The following is a 17,105-nucleotide window of genomic DNA, read 5'->3' as shown; positions in this document are numbered from 1 at the left end:
TGTGCCTTTCGGTAGAGATGTGTTTTTATTTGTGATCAAAAGAAATTCATATGCATAACTAAAAAAATTTGACCCTTTACGTTTGGATCCATTACAAAATTATGATCTAATAAAAGAAAACAAAAATGCAAACGCCGATCCATAAATAATCATCAGGTGATCAAAAAAGTGTTAGGAGCTTATTTATAGTAATAATGGAGGGGACTATAACAGAATATAAAGATACTTGGTAAATGCTTTTATAGACTTACCCTGGAAAAATCAAAATGTGGCTCATACTGACCTCCCATGCCATAGTTTGCTACCTGTCAGTAAGAAAATGTATAAAACAGAATTATATTATTATTATTATAACATGAAAAGCAGAATGTACATTTACTTTTCTAAATTGCCGAGTGGTTTCCTAATGGCTGGCAACAGTATAGAATTTTATTATCACCTAACCATTCTACCTTATGCATGAAGATCTATAAATATATTTACAATTTTCTGACTGTTGACAGTGAAAAATAATTCCAAAAGACCATAAAATAATCAGAAACATGACGTAAACCCAATACACACACAGCCGTATTCGGGATTCATGTCAACACAGATTCCAAGGTGCCTACAGAAATCTAATGGCCCATACTGTACCCCCATGTGCCTCCAAAATAGCGGATTGGTGGGGGTGCCGAGAGTTGGGATATAAACCAGTTCGATATAAAATTGGCCTATCCTGAGGATTGGCCATCAGTTTTATATCTCTGGAAACCCCCTTTAAACATCTAACAGTTTATTCCAAGCTGTACTCGGACTTCAGGTAAAAGGACCTTACAGTTTAGTATGAAAGAAGGGGGAGCTGCTATTCTATAGGCTCTAGCTCTGGCTTTAAAACAAGACCAGGATTGCGGCTCTAGCCGGAAAAAAAAACAAGATAAAAAAAACAAAACAACGTAATTAGTATTGTTGCATCTGTAACGATCCATACTATAAAACGAATATGTTATTTATAAACGCACAGTAAACGCCACAAAATTATATAAAAGCAGTATCACAATAGTGGTTTTCTGTTTCTTGCCTTTCAAAAAGAAGAATAAAAAGTTATTGAAAAGTCATATAGTACCCCAAAATGGTACCAATAAAAACTACAAGTCGCCCCGCAAAAAACAAGCCCACATACAGCTGCGTCGACAGGAAAATAAAAATTATATGGAATGCAGCAACACAAAAGAAAAACATCTTGCAAAAAAAGTGTTTTTATTGTGAACAGTAGTAAAACATGACAAAAAAAACAAACAAACTATAAATATACCATATTGTCAATCACGACACCTAGAATAGAGTTCACATATTTATACTGCACTGTGAACGCCATGAAAAGAAGTCCAAAAAAATCCATGGTGAAATTCTCCTGCCCACCATCCAGCAACAAAAAAAAAAAAAAAAAAAAAAAAAAAAAAAAATCGAAAAAGTTATTTAATACATAGTTTTTATAGGAACCATCTTGGTGGGGGAAAACAAAAACTCATCCCACAAAATAAAAAAGGTCTCACACAGCTACATTGAAGTAAAAATACAAAAAGTTATGACAGCTTGAACACAGCAGGGAAGCATTTTACTGACCCTTAAAGGGGTTGTCCACTACAGGACAACTGATGACCTATGCACCATAGGTCATCAGTATATTATCAGTGCGGGTCTGACACCCGGACCCCGCAGAGATCAGCCACTCCGGTGGCCTGCGGGCATCGGATGTTATTGCCCTTTATGTGATGTACGGAGCAGTTGGCTCCATACATAGGATAGCGGCCTGCTGCAGAAGTGCAGCTCTGCTCCTATTCACTTGAATAGGAGCAGAGCTGCAGTACTGCAGCTCTGCCGCTATTATGTGGCTGGAGTCAACTGCTTCCAGCATGTACGTCTGGTGCCCGAAGGCAGCCGGAGTGACTTAACGGTGCGGGGTCCGGGTGTCAGACCCCCACAGATTATGTACTGATGACCTCCTCAACTGGATAGGTCATCAGTTATCCGGTCGTGGACAATATATATTTTTTTTTCGCCCAAATAAAAATATCTAGCGTATATTTAAAAGAACAAACATACATTTTTGTTTCCATTAGATTAACGTTACCTGCAGCAGTTCAGCGGTGTCAGCTGTTAGACCGGTAATGGCTTGCATGCGTTTATTCACCAGAGCGACTACGGGATCATCATATTCTTCCAACCAGGCACTAGATATAACAAGTATAACGTGTCATGTACTTACACTTCTGCATTACTTACATTAGGAAAGAGCAAGTACTATAATAGACAGATGTTACCAGAAAACGAAAAATTACAACTGGTCACTTATGGGGAAAAGCGGGTACAGCGGGTAAGTAAAAACTGAGAACTGCATCTGGATTACAACTACCACCTGCCTCCATGACGGATGATTCTTTAAAGTACTGGCTTTGTTGGTCAATGACATGTCCATATACAATTTGATCCCAAGTAGATTTTATTTGTTGTAAAAGAAAAATGTCTGTTGTGGCGGTAGGACATGTGCACACATGGAGCAGGGGTATGGTCGCCATTATTGTATAAAAAAAAACAAACAGCAGGATACCTGTGATCTTGCACCACGTTTTGGTTGGTTCCACAAGCACAAAAAAAATAAAACAATTATTCAGTGGTTATACATAAGGACCTATATATGTAGTAAAAATGAATCCATATCCCACCACGAGTAATACCCCTCTGCATAACTTGTCAGCAAATTATGGGATTGTCCATTCCTTTTCGAACACACCGCAAGTGGTTATATTGTAAGCGTTCCATCACTCCAAGCTATATAGCGAGGAGTAAATCCACCAAAAACTAAAAACAAACCTGGATACTTGGATTTAAAAAAAGATCACAACTACAAAGGGCAGCCAGCACTTTGCTCATTGGGGTTGTCATGAAGCTTTCCATAGACCCTGACTGAAACTAAAATCTGGCTTTTCATGCAGTTATATTATGATGCCTAAAATACACACGGAAGTATTTAGCAGGCTAACACAATGGTAGGAATATAACTTGATTATGGATAGAAGAAACAGAATATCTTCACACAGTCATCTCATAGTGTTTATAGGAAGCAAATTCAGATGGGAGATAAAAAATGTACCCTTTAAATAACCAAAAATAAACTTGAAGATGTTTACTTCCAGTGAAAAAAATTCTGTCCATGGTCATGTGATGGACACGCAGGTGCACGGCTTGTTCCAGTTACTGTATGTGTATCAGAGCGGTGTCTTCTAACAATCCGTGCACCTGTGTGTTCATCACATGACTATGGACAGAATTTTATCCACTGGAAGTAAACAATGATGTTCCTACCGCTTAACAGTGGAGTTACCAGGTATGTCTAGTTACCATCACAATAGAGTTGTATGCATCGCGCTTGGTATTCTACCACGCATGCTGGGTTACCTCGACAACCTGACACTAGGACAGCCGTCCAATTAAACTGTCCTAGCATCAGAGGTTGCCACGGCAACCAAGCATGCACGGTAGAATACCAAGTGCGATGCATACAACGCTAGTGTAATGGTAACTAGACATACCTGGTGACATAATAGAGTACTGTGGAGGATGGGCTAAGTGCAGACGCTTTTCCCTAGTGACCACTCTCTTGTGGACTTGCGCTCTTGACAAGCACAGACGCTGTTTGGATCTTTTAATAGTGTATTCATGGCGATCTGTTTTACTATGGGCTATATATACATTTATAGGTATTTATGTATTTATAAACTTCGTTGAGAGTTTTAGACACTTTGTATACTAATTAATTCACAGGATCTGATGTCATGTGTTATCTGCTATATACAGTGAAGGAAATAAGTATTTGATCCCTTGCTGATTTTGTAAGTTTGCCCACTGTCAAAGAGATGAACAGTCTAGAATTTTTAGGCTAGGTTAATTTTACCAGTGAGAGATAGATTATATAAAAAATAAAAAAAAATAAAAAAAATCACATTGTCAAAATTATATATATTTATTTGCATTGTGCACAGAGAAATAAGTATTTGATCCCTTTGGCAAACAAGTCTTAATACTTGGTGGCAAAACCCTTGCTGGCAATTGCAGCAGTCAGACATTTTTAGTAGTTGATGATGAGGTTTGCACACATGTTAGATGGAATTTTGGCCCACTCCTCTTTGCAGATCATCTGTAAATCATTAAGATTTCGAGGCTGTCGCTTGGCAACTCGGATCTTCAGCTCCCTCCATAAGTTTTCGATGGGATTAAGGTCTGGAGACTGGCTAGGGCACTCCATGACCTTAATGTGCTTCTTTTTGAGCCACTCCTTTGTTGCCTTGGCTGTATGTTTCGGGTAATTGTCGTGCTGGAAGACCCAGCCACGAGCCATTTTTAATGTCCTGGTGGAGGGAAGGAGGTTGTCACTCAGGATTTGACGGTACATGGCTGCATCCATTCTCCCATTGATGCGGTGAAGTAGTCCTGTGCCCTTAGCAGAGAAACACCCCCAAAACATAATGTTTCCACCTCCATGCTTGACAGTGGGGACGGTGTTCTTTGGGTCATAGGCAGCATTTCTCTTCCTCCAAACACGGCGAGTTGAGTTAATGCCAAAGAGCTCAATTTTAGTCTCATCTGACCACAGCACCTTCTCCCAATCACTCTCAGAATCATCCAGATGTTCATTTGCAAACTTAAGATGGGCCTGTACATGTGCCTTCTTGAGCAGGGGGACCTTGCAGGCACTGCAGGATTTTAATCCATTACGGCGTAATGTGTTACCAATGGTTTTCTTGGTGACTGTGGTCCCAGCTGCCTTGAGATCATTAACAAGTTCCCCCCGTGTAGTTTTCGGCTGAGCTCTCACCTTCCTCAGGATCAAGGATACCCCACGAGGTGAGATTTTGCATGGAGCCCCAGATCGATGTCGATTGACAGTCATTTTGTATGTCTTCCATTTTCTTACTATTGCACCAACAGTTGTCTCCTTCTCACCCAGCGTCTTACTTATGGTTTTGTAGCCCATTCCAGCCTTGTGCAGGTCTATGATCTTGTCCCTGACATCCTTAGAAAGCTCTTTGGTCTTGCCCATGTTGTAGAGGTTAGAGTCAGACTGATTCATTGAGTCTGTGGACAGGAGTCTTTTATACAGGTGACCATGTAAGACAGCTGTCTTTAATGCAGGCACCAAGTTGATTTGGAGCGTGTAACTGGTCTGGAGGAGGCTGAACTCTTAATGGTTGGTAAGGGATCAAATACTTATTTCTCTGTGCACAATGCAAATAAATATATCTAATTATGACAATGTGATTTTCTAATTTTTTTTTAAATATAATCTAATCTCTCACTGGTAAAATTAACCTAGCCTAAAAATTCTAGACTGTTCATGACTTTGACAGTGGGCAAACTTACAAAATCAGCAAGGGATCAAATACTTATTTCCTCCACTGTATATTATGCACTTGATTATTGTATTTATGCTTGAGATGGACCCTGCTTTGTTTGAAACGTTGCAAGGACATGCTTGAGGAATAAAGAAGAAACACTTATTTTCAACTGGAGTGCTGCAGTTACTCTTTTATTAATTTGCTGAAATCGGACAACCCCGTTAATTGTACTTTATAAGGCCCCATGCACACAACAGTATTTTCATCTATCCTGAAATACTGTCTGTAAATACGGATCACTAGGCATCCGTATTTCATCCATATATACAGATCCGTACAAAAAGAGAGGTTGCTAAATATGTCATCAACATGTTGAGTAGCAATGCTTCAGTAAATACGGACGGTATACGGATGCACATCAGTAGCCGTCCGTATTTACGGAAGCTCCCATATACTTCTATGGGAAAGTCCTTGCCGTAATTACGGAAAAGAATAGGACAGGTTCTATCATTTTTTCAGCACGGACACCCATCAGTAAAAATACTGAAAGGTGTCTGTGGCCAATAGAAATGAATGGGTCTGTAATTACAGTCAGTAATTACTGATGAAAAATACTGTCGTGTACATGGGGCCGTGCCCGTAATCACGGCCCGTGGTTGCACGGCCGGCAGCTGACGGCCGCCCGCGTTTTTGGGCCGTGCTCCCATGCAACTTATGGGAGCATGGCCCGTAAAATGCAAAAGAACGGACATGTTCCATAATTTTCGGAACATTTCTACGGCATGGACACCCATTCGTAGCGATACGGAAAGGTGTCCGCGGCCAATAGAACTGAATGGATCCGTAATTGCGGACCGTGCATGAGGCCTAAGACAGGAAGTATCTTGCGGACGCCATTTGGCGTTCAGAACAAAAGCAATTATTATTTCTTACCTTTTAGATACCCTGTAATTGGCTGTAGTTAAAACACCAGTTTTAGGGTCACGAACCGTAGCTCTTGCCAGCTGAAAAATATAAATATGCCGATTAACAAAGCATCTTGTTTATTATACCAGGTCACCTGTAATGCTTTCTTCATGCTGGTGTCTAGGCTGCAATTTCGGATGGTTCCATTAGAGCGGTTTTAAACAAATTTAAGTGGACACTAACTTTTCAAATAGTTTATGCTAACTTAATAATATACCTAATATATATCAACTTTGTAATTTACTTACTGTTAAAATTTAGTTGTTTTATCCATGCTTTTGTTTTATCTATACTGCCACTAGGTGTCTCCCTTCCTATAATCCGCTGTCCACCCCCTATTGTCAAGCAAAATCTGCCACTATTACAAAAGTCTGCAGAAAGTTGGGGGGGTGTCTCTTCACTGCCAGCCAATAGTAGTCTAGGAGATGGGAAAGAGGAGAAGGAGAAGGGTGCAGAAGCCGAGTGAGTAAGACATAGACACGCTACAGGTGTCATACCCATATAGGTCTATGGAGAGGGGAGGGGAAAGCAAGAGCAGAGTGAGAAAGACACAGAAATGCTGCAGCTTTCTGGTAAGTGTTATATGTCACTACAGTGCTGGATGCTCAGCTACACTGCTCAGTACTGCTGTATACTCTCCTCCATGCGGCTGCAGCTTCTATATTTGTGAGTGATAGGGATAGGAGGAGAGCAGGATTCTCCTCTTCTATGTGTGTAGTGCATAGAAGACATGATAGCAGTTTGGCTTCGCCCACTAGCTCAGAGAAAACCAGAGAATTAGAAATATAGCCTGCAGCAGGGAAAACTGCTTAAAAAAAAATAAAAAATACATATACAAAAGTCATATAATGGCCAGAAATCATGTTATTCCTCACGTACAGACACATGACAGCTTATTCCGAAAAGTCACCTGTAAAGTTAGGTACGCTTTAAACAGTAGGCGAAACAGAACCCTTGGGCTCTAATGGAATCTGGCATGTGTCTTTTTTTTCTACTAAGTAGAAGACTACATTATGCTGCCCAATAAAAAAATAAAAATAAATGAAAGCTGGCAGAACGGAACCATGTAAGACTCAGACGGCACAAAAAATCCTATTGAAGACAATGGGAAGTGAAACATTTCTCTGTAAAAACTATGGAAGAGGAGAGATTAGAAAAAAAAATGGCAGCCCCCATAGTGAAGTAAATGAAAAAAAAAAAAGTAAAACACAAAACACACAAATAAATAAAATGTATTTTAATAAAACACTAAAAGCAAATTGATATTAAAAAATTTTTTTTCGCCACACCCGTCCTTTAAGAGATAACCTGTCCCTTTTTACATTAATCTCAGCATGTATACTCCTAGGCAGTCCACTCCTGTAGTCCTGTGAGCATTGTCTGCTCTGTAAGAGTATAATATTTTTTGGAGTGTAGGTCTCTGAAGATAGTAATGTATGTTAAAGCGACCCTCCGATCTCAGGACAAAATTCTAAAGGTGATGGAGTAAATGGGGTAATATTACCGGATGCCCTCCAGTTGCCCCCTATGCCGCGGATCTGCTATTTTAGGGTCCCCTCTGTATTGTTTCAAAATGGCTAAGGCACTCCCTCTGTTCATGGATTGAACAGAACTGCTCACGTGACCAGCACTGGTCAATCTGAGAACAGTGGGAGTCTCTCAGCCTCATAAGAAGCGCTGCGGCCATTTAGGGACAGTATAAAGGGGACCCTATAACGGCAGAGGGGCACAACTGGAGGGCACCAGGTAATATTACTCCATTTACACCATCATATTTAAAATGTTGTCCCAGGACTGGAGAGTTGCTTTAAGCACAATCCAACTACTAGCAAGACCTCTCTGAATAGTATGGAGCATGTCAGAGACTTCAGTTGCGGTGGGGCTTAGCTGTAGAGGTTTTCTCCTCTCACTCAAACAGAACTGTGAACTATGTATACAGTGCATTCGGACAGTCTTCAGACCCTTTCACTTTTTTAACATTTTGTTTTGTTGAGGACCTGTGCTAAAATAAAAAAAATCAAGTTTCCCCCCCATCATACTGCACTCAATACCCCATAATGACAAAGTCAAAATAGAATTTTAGAAATTTTTGCAAATTTATTAAAAATGAAAAACTCAAAGTATTCCGACCCTTTGGTTGACACTTGAAATTTAGCTCTGGAGGCCTCCCATTTCTCTAGATAATCTTTGAAAGTGTACCACAACATCTCTTTGGACTAGTAGTAGTTAAAGGGGTTGTCCAGTCATAAGAGTCGGACCCCCACTGATCAGATAGGCCATCAATTTCTTATGACTATGCAACCCCTTTAATTCTCAGCTGTACCAATACTGCTAAATGTGAACGGGTCCAGCTTTTTAGTGCACCATCCTACTTACAAAATACATAACACTGACATAAAACTCACCATATCTAACGTAGCGAAGTTTCCAGCACAATAATGAATATTGGAGTTAGACATATCCCGTCTGGCACAAATCTATTATTTAATCATACAATTGTTCTTGCCAAATTATCATTTGGATCATTTGACCTGAATAGTGTGGAATTTGGCTCTACATGTGGTTTTTATCACGTAGGTCGGTTGTCATGGTGAATAAACATATACTGAGGATATTTGGCAATTTCATACTTTTCTACTCCAAAAACAAAGCAGATGTGGACAAAAAACACTGCAGAACGGTCTCTCAGCTTCATCAATCTACTTTTCCACAGCTTTTTAACATTGAATCTGAAGTTGGCTTCATACAGTAACTGCATTCAAATGGGTTAGATGGTCAAGTAAACATTAGCTTAATAGAATAGATTGCAGAATTTGTATCATCATTGATGCAATCCATTACCATCAGACATAAATGGGGAAAAAGGGGGGGGGGTGGACATTTCATATTTACAGAAAAAGAATGGAGCAGCATACCATGCACTACTAAAACAGTGCAAAGGTTGAACAAAACATCATAGACTTTAGGAGCCAAATAAAACCAAGTCAGGACGACTACTACCACTATTATGTGTTGTATGGAATACAAGAAGTAGTATGAGATGACAGGGTTTGTACTATTCTAGCGCTTTGTGATTTAATCCAAAGAGGATAAATTCTGCCAAATAAAATTTCCAAATTTGCTCAAACAGATTTTCATGAGTGGTGCCACAATTTATTTTTTTCTTTCCACAGTGAGCCCTTCTTCCAGCTGCATTTTTTGGCTTTTCACTTTCATAATCTGAAAACAGAGGGCTTGTGTTTTCCATGTACACTAAGTAAAACTTCTGCAGAAAAGTAAGCACTTACAGGTTAATCAAACAAGCCCTTCTGAAAATAAACTGGAAAAATGCTGAACCTCGGTTTTCCTGGATCGCCCCGAAGGCTGTACACGACTATATTGGTCACTTAGAGACAGTTACTGTAAGTTATCCTAGGCGGATTCAGAATAAAGAAAATAATCTAGAAACAAAAAAAAAAAAGCATTGAACGTCTTAAAAGGGAATGGCCACTTTTAAAAAGTATTATATATGCTGCATTTCGGTAGGTAGCGTTCTCCTGACATACGGTGAAACATGATTTATAATTACAGGGAGTGGCATATTTGTATCACTTAAGTGACGTATTTCAGGCATTCAGGTTGGTGTAAAGCGGAGAAAGAGGCATTCCTCAGATTAATTTTGAGTCCAAAACCCGCAATAAGGGCCTGGTTTGCTGAAGTAGGGGGATTGATGGGTGGGCTCCCACTCTATCCAGTCCATGTTTGATGAGCCTAATTACCTGCCAGCTGTGAGGGCGCCTTCAACAAAGGTGTGATCTACTCACACAAGGCTCCCACTCTGGGGAAGACAGGATTGCCAGACTGAGGGAGTCAAGAGTTCAGGAAAGAATAAGTGTTTGTTCTAAGGTGCTGGGCAGCATGCCTTTCACGCGGATAGCTAGGGAAGCTATATGTTTAGTCCGTGGCTGGACAGCCTAGGGTTCATTTTGCACTGTGTTGTAAAACTGCTTTGAAAAGTATGAAGATAATAAAGCTGGTTGGGGGCCGTTTTTCACCTAATCCACTGTGATTTTCAGTGATTTTAAATCTATATAGTTTTTTTTTTCGCTGATTTGTTTGTACTATTAGTATAGGGACTCGCAATACAATGAGGACCCTTGACGTGGGTTGTGAGCTTGCGTATTTTGCCCAGAATATCAACTAATACCTCATGTTTATCATGGATATATATTCAGGATACAGCCAGGCCTTGAAATGCTGGGGGAGAATAGTGTGTCAGTACTTTGTGTGGTACACTTATAATGTGGTGGGCAGCCTGCCTGATCCAATAGTATGGGCATAACTAATAGGCTGTATGCCAGCATGGTGCAGTAACCACGTGACTGGCACACTTAGAGAAGCTATATCTGTGTGCAATGATAAGACAAAGCAGCCACCCCCTCATGGATGATAAGTGTGGGAGTGGATGATCATTCTTTTGCGCCTGTGTAATCTCCCTCTATGCAGCATTGTGGCTTGTCTGCATCCTGCTGGGAACTGATGTTTATACCCGCCTTTTTCAGTGATTTTAATCCCCTGTGTTGGAGTGAGATTTTTAAGTGTGCCAACCATTTTACCCCAGAGATGGCAATCCCGTGAATCAACTTGCCCAAAAGCAGTCACGGGGAATATTCACACGTGGATTTTATGCATCTGTTTTTAACAAGCTTGGCTAAAAAAGATGAACTCTGTGATTTGGAGAGGTGTCCACATACTTTTGGACATATAGTGTATATATATTCTACGTACAAAGTGAAACTACTTGGTAAAAACATTGCATTATTTCTCTTGGAGTGTACTGATCCTGCGTTACATGTGGATTTTGCTGCGGATAACAGGTTATTTAGTGTAAAACGTCAAGGGTATCAAAAAAACAATGGCACAAATCCCTTTTCTAGATTTGAAGCTTTTCAGGCCTGGTCATTAAGGGGTTAAAGGCAGTCCTGTTACTTATCTATCTATAGATAATTTATAGATATATTTGTGCATGTGGATTATGGTTTGCGATATAAGAAAACGTACACAATTTACTTACTTTTGGCTTAGCCAGCTCTTTAATTTTCTCGATTTCATCATTGGACAAAACATTGAGGTAACGGACGATACGCGGACTATCCCACTCATCTTCTTCCTGAATAGGCTTCAAAATCAGGAAAGGATTCCTGTATCCATCATGATACCGACAGAAAAGTCTCTTCTGTCTTCGAGGAGTCTGAAAATGAGACCAGAGAAAAAAATCTTTCACCAAGAGTGCAAGAAAGCTAAAAATTGCAAGGCTAAATTTTACACAAACTTAGTCTAAGTACATATTGAAAAAGCATAAAGTTGTGAAATGGAACATACATTGGTAAATACACTGTACTTATTTACTAAAATAAAGGAACATTGGATAGAACATGGAGTTCCTATAACTACATCACATTAAACTATTATCACAACTTAGAAAATATGACAGACAAGAAGGTTCCTATTATTAGCTGGGCTGCATTGGATTAAAAGGTGTTTCACACTAATACTAAACAGTACTCAACAAAAGTGCTCATATAAAGTGCCAAAGAAGTAGTTAAGTAACAAAACCTATTTTCAAATTAGGAACTCTAAATTTATAGCGGGAGGTTCTACATTTAGCCCCTTATCGATTAGCCAGAGGGCAGGAAAACATTTCAAGTAGAGGAAAGGAAGAAGTTATTTCCTTTGAGGTTTTCCAGCTTTCCAATGGTGGGATCTACACTGTATGGACAGAAGTATTGGGACACCTACACATTACACCTACAGGAGTTATAATGACATCCCATTCTAAATACATATGCATTAATAAGGAGTTAGTCCTACCTTTGCAACTAAAACAGCTTCCACTCTTCTGGGAAGACTTTCTACAAGATTTAGGAGTGTGTCAGAGAAGTTTTGCCCATTAATCCAGAAGAGAATGTGCGAGGTCAGACACGGATGTTGGTCGAGAGGGTCTGGCTCACAATCTGAATTCTAGTTCATGTGGTTAAGGTCAGGGCACTGTGCGGACCAGTCAAGTTCATCCACATCAATCTCACCCAACCATGTCTTTATGGACCTTGCTTTGTGCACTGGGACACAGTTATGCTGGAATAGATAAAGGTCTTCCACAAACTGTTCCCTCAAAGTTAGAAGCATACAATTGTCCAAAATGTCTTAGTATGCTGGAGCATTAACATTACTATTCATTGGAACTATGGGGCCTGGGCCAACCCCTGAAAAACAGCCCCATAGTATTATCCCTCCTCCACCAAATAGTTGGCACAATGCAGTCAGGTAACGTTCTCCTGGCATTCACCAAATCCAGGCTTGTCCATCAGACTGCTAGATAGTAAAGGGGAATTCATCACATTTCAGAAGGTTTAGAACTCTGCAGTTATTGAGTCAGCAGAGCGTTGGCGACTTTTATGCACTATGGCCTCAGAACTCGGCTACACTGCTCTGTAACTTTACGTGGTCTGCCCTTTCGTGGCGGAGTTGTTGAAGTTCCTAAACGCTTCCACTTAGCATTAATACCAATCACAGTTGATAGTGGAACATCTAGGAGGGAAGAAATTTCACGAACTGACTTGCAATGGTGGAGTCCTATAACCTAAACAAAACCATTAAAAAAACAACCTGCATAAAAGATCGCCACAGGAAACGCTTGCGGTTTTACCACAGTTTTTGCCTGTGCTGTTTTTACACATGAAACACATAAAAAAACATGCAGGTGAAAATCGCATTGCAAATTACGGCAATTCGTGGTAAAGCCATGATTTTTTTTATACAGTTTTTACTGCAGGGCCAAAAACATCTCATGTAAATGCACCCTAAAGCCTGTGTATTAGGTACTCTCCAAATAATAAAACACCATGCCCATATCACCATGCAGTTATAATGAATGACTAGAATAGCTTAAACATAATTCTTTATATAATATGTTGTGATCAATTTTTACAAAAAAAGTAAACAGTAGGTGTTGCTAAACTTGAAAAAAAAACTCACTTTAAGGCTGCGTTAATTTGCGTTTTTTTAACTTGATTTTTATTGCGAATTGACTGCGACATGAGAACACAGCCTTAATAACAAGTATGCCATTTTAGGGATTCTAATGGACCGTGTTTTGCAAACTACTCCTATTTAAGGTATTCATATAGTGACCATTCTGGCAGCACAAGATGCTGGCAGCAATTTACAAACACTGGGGTGGCACAGAAAAAATAGCAGCAATTAACGGATAGTGGGGTCGTATAGAATAAAAACATTTATTTGTTTATAAATGTCATTTCAGAGCAAGATTTTATTTTGCAGTTGGTGCCACAGGAGAAAATCACCTCTGAATATTGGTTTTCTGGACTTTAGAAATACCCCATAAATGTCCTTAATCTGCTGTCTGGAGACACGTCATGGGTCAGGGAAGGAAGGAGCGGCTTTTAAGGCCTAATTTTCACTGGAGTGATTTTCAGGCATCCTTTTGTATTTGCAAGGTCTCTGAGGTGTCAGAACACAAAGTTCTAAATAAATTACCTACTTTGTAAAAGTAACACCCTTACAAGGGTCCATCTAAGGGTATCGTAATAAGTTTTAGTTTTGTTTAGAGATTTTTATAAATATTAAAATTTGGTGAGTCCAATTGTAAAGCAGCACAACTCTTAAAATTTTAGTGTGTGCGCAAAAAAATTAAAAATAAATACATCAAAAGAGGATATAAGATGATACATTTTGAACCATTCTTTGATGACAGTTTTGTGGGGGTCATGTATTTTCTGATTCCACCATATGTACACACACGGCAGTATTTATTTTCAGTGGGGGATATTTTTGTGGCAAAAATGCTCCCCTTCTGGGACCCCAAATATAATGGCCTTGATAACTTTCTCCTGGAGCTGTGCCTGGACACTTCAAATGAATTATTCAATGCAGCTTAGAAGAGGTGGACTGCCAGCTTCTTATACCACACCTTACGTTTGCGCATAGCACTGTAGGGTTTGATGACGTGATCTGATAAATCAACACCACCCCTGAAGCGCTTGTAATCCAGTACGCAGAAAGGCTTGGCAGTTGTGGTGCTGAATCTACAAACTGGAACAAGGCTGCTGAAGTATTTGTAAATGCTCTACAAAATAAGTACACTCGTTGGCCTTGTTCTAAGGTGGTCCAGTTTTGGGTTTGAGCGTTCAACACCAAACGGTCCCCCTTCAATGAACTGAACTGGTCGTGCGTGATCCCTGGATGGCATTGTTACACTTTAAACTCCTCACAGCCAAACATACCATAGCTCAAGCATGGAAATCCCCCATTTTATCATTTGCTGCTGTGAGAATTCGACTAGACAATTGCATGGATAATGAGTGGCTGAACAGTATTCAGAACATTACAACCACTTGCTTCAAAAACGGTCGAGCTCAGTCCCCAATCTGCCCTCGCCACTTTGATAAAAATGTTGTGATCTAGGTTACAATATTTGAATTTTTGTAATTATTTCATGCTCCATTTTCTCGGACTACTGGAATTGTTCTGCATGTTTTCATAATAGTCGCATCACCTGGCCGAAACGTTCTGTAACTATTGTGATGTTGGAAATGCTTCCTGCAACTAAAAACATTAACAATTTAGAAAAAGAAAATAGGGTTATCCCTTTTTTTCCTATATCTTGAAAGCAGCAAATATATTCGCTGCAGACAGCCCCACTCTCTTTTTGGCAATGTCTGCCCCAACAGGGTTTTGGAGAGGCACTTTTGATTTAACCAGATCTAAAGTGGCCTGTAGAATTAAAAGTCACTTCTAGACAATTTCTAAAAGATCGACCCTCTCCAGTAGATGTAATATTCCCTGGCCAAGAAGTGGTGTATCAGGTCCCAGACAATTTTAATACGGATACCCAGGAATGGGGAGGAGACACTAGGGTGCAATTTTGGAATCTTTCCCATTATACATTTTAAAGTAGTGTGTACCCGGAGGCACTCTCTCACACTTTGTACATTTTTATTCCATACTGGGCCCTTTTGCTTGGGAGGTATTGCCAGAAGTGGAGCCTACCTTTAAACCTTGGATGTATTTTTCTGGTGTATAAAACTGCAGTAAAAAAAACTCTAGCTATATTTCTGTAAATAACATCACATCAAAGTTAAAACTTAAAATATATATATCGAAATAGTCCCAAATGATATACCCTAAGTAACATTGCGCTGTTCCTAACTGGTAATCTCTACGTCACTTTCTCTAGCTAACTATACATATACACAAATATACACATATTTTTTTTTCCATTTTTAACAAAGAAGAAGAAAATGGGGCTCTAAAAAATATAGGGGCAAAATGTGGCTGACTGAGTCACATGGTTGGAAGGAACGGTCAAGTGATGGGGTCAGGGGTAACTGTAGGTGTCACTGGGGCAGTAATGGGGTGATATGGGGGGGGGGGGGCGTTTATCAATTCTTCATAGTTTTTTCTCTGTGACATGGCTCCACTGTATCAAATACCGGCTATGACAAGCTCTCTGACATAAAGGAGCTTGAACCGCTCTTATTGGCCCCATGCCGGTGAGCCGTGATTGGCTGCTGTCTCTGACAATTGTTATAACAGCAATGTCACTATGTCTTTTGACATGGTGGCAGTTTATCGTTAGGATGTATCTGTACGTCGGGATGAGGTAAAGCACTCCCGATCCCGACGTAGTTACAGCCTTTTGCGATAAGGGGACAAAATAAGGTTTATTTCTAGGATATATATAATGTATTGGGCTGGATTTCACACAAGATGGAAAAAATAGCAATCAAACAGCCCGATTCTGGTAGTTTTGTGTCATAATTTGAAGATTATGACACATTCAGATTATTAGGACAATGGCCTCATAAATGACACATTCACTTCCCATTCAGACTTGAAAAGTTACCATTTTCACTCCTTCTCCACGGCACAGAGCTTCATATGTGTCACGTTCGGGCAGGTAGTCCAGGGGTCTGGAGTAGACACCAGAAGATGGGGCGGGAGGTTCCTTGTCTGCAGTCTTGTTAATCTTCTCCTCAGCTCTCTGCTTCTCCAGTAGTTTCTCGAAATACCTTAAATTTGTTCCAGCTCGATCATGGCTGGAATCTGTAGAAGCACAATAAATAAGTGATAAATCACAATAATATCTGTGAAATAACATAGAAGATTAAACGTTGTGCTACAAGGACATTCTCAAATTCTTTTATGTTTAACCTTGTTATCAAACAGCTTACATTTTACTCTGCTGAATGTTCAATGTTAAAGGGAGCTCCATAAAGGCATTAACACCACTAAGTAGGTTTTGGTGAAAGCAATTCAAACATTCCCATATATACTCTGATAATGGAAGCAAACCTGAGAATCATTTTATGCATACCCGGCCATATGCTAAGGCTTAGTTCACACAGTTTTTTGACAGGCAAAATTAATAGCCAGCGTTTTTAGACGTTTTTCTTTTCCGCGTCTTTTTTCCTTTAAATCTAATGCAAAAACCACAGGCAAAAAACACAAAGCAAGCACTGTAGGTTTTTTTTCAGCATGCAGACCGGGGAAAAAAAAAAACACGCCTCTGCCTCCCATTAAAATCAGTGTGGGGGCAATTTGGGCCGTTTTAGCGCGGATTCCAACTGTTTCCACGTCAAAATCCGCGTAAAAACAAACAAACTGTGAACTGACCCTAATGAAGCCCAAAGAGTTCGACAGCCATTCATTCTTCAGGGCAGTAGCTTGATGTACCGGCGGCAACATCTTCCAAGCCCCTCCCCT

General features: G+C 39.9%; 1 protein-coding gene across 3 annotated transcripts in view; it reads right to left on the bottom strand.

Annotated features, from left to right (window-relative positions):
• The window catches only part of P4HA2 (prolyl 4-hydroxylase subunit alpha 2), a 98,441-nt gene that overhangs the window by 23,859 nt on the left and 57,477 nt on the right, over nt 1-17,105 (bottom strand). For all 3 annotated transcript variants that reach the window (XM_075856558.1, XM_075856557.1, XM_075856556.1), the window contains exons 7-11: nt 16,246-16,445; nt 11,395-11,571; nt 6,309-6,379; nt 2,114-2,213; nt 252-305 (exon numbers count right to left, since the gene is read on the bottom strand). In XM_075856558.1, coding sequence (XP_075712673.1) covers nt 252-305; nt 2,114-2,213; nt 6,309-6,379; nt 11,395-11,571; nt 16,246-16,445 — 602 coding nt within the window. The remainder of the gene's footprint in view (nt 1-251; nt 306-2,113; nt 2,214-6,308; nt 6,380-11,394; nt 11,572-16,245; nt 16,446-17,105) is intronic.

This window comes from Rhinoderma darwinii, chromosome 3 (assembly GCF_050947455.1).
Source record: "Rhinoderma darwinii isolate aRhiDar2 chromosome 3, aRhiDar2.hap1, whole genome shotgun sequence".
Lineage (NCBI taxonomy): Eukaryota > Metazoa > Chordata > Amphibia > Anura > Rhinodermatidae > Rhinoderma > Rhinoderma darwinii.
The sequence above is the reverse complement of the archived record's forward strand: the minus strand, read 5'-3'. Positions and strand labels throughout refer to the sequence as shown.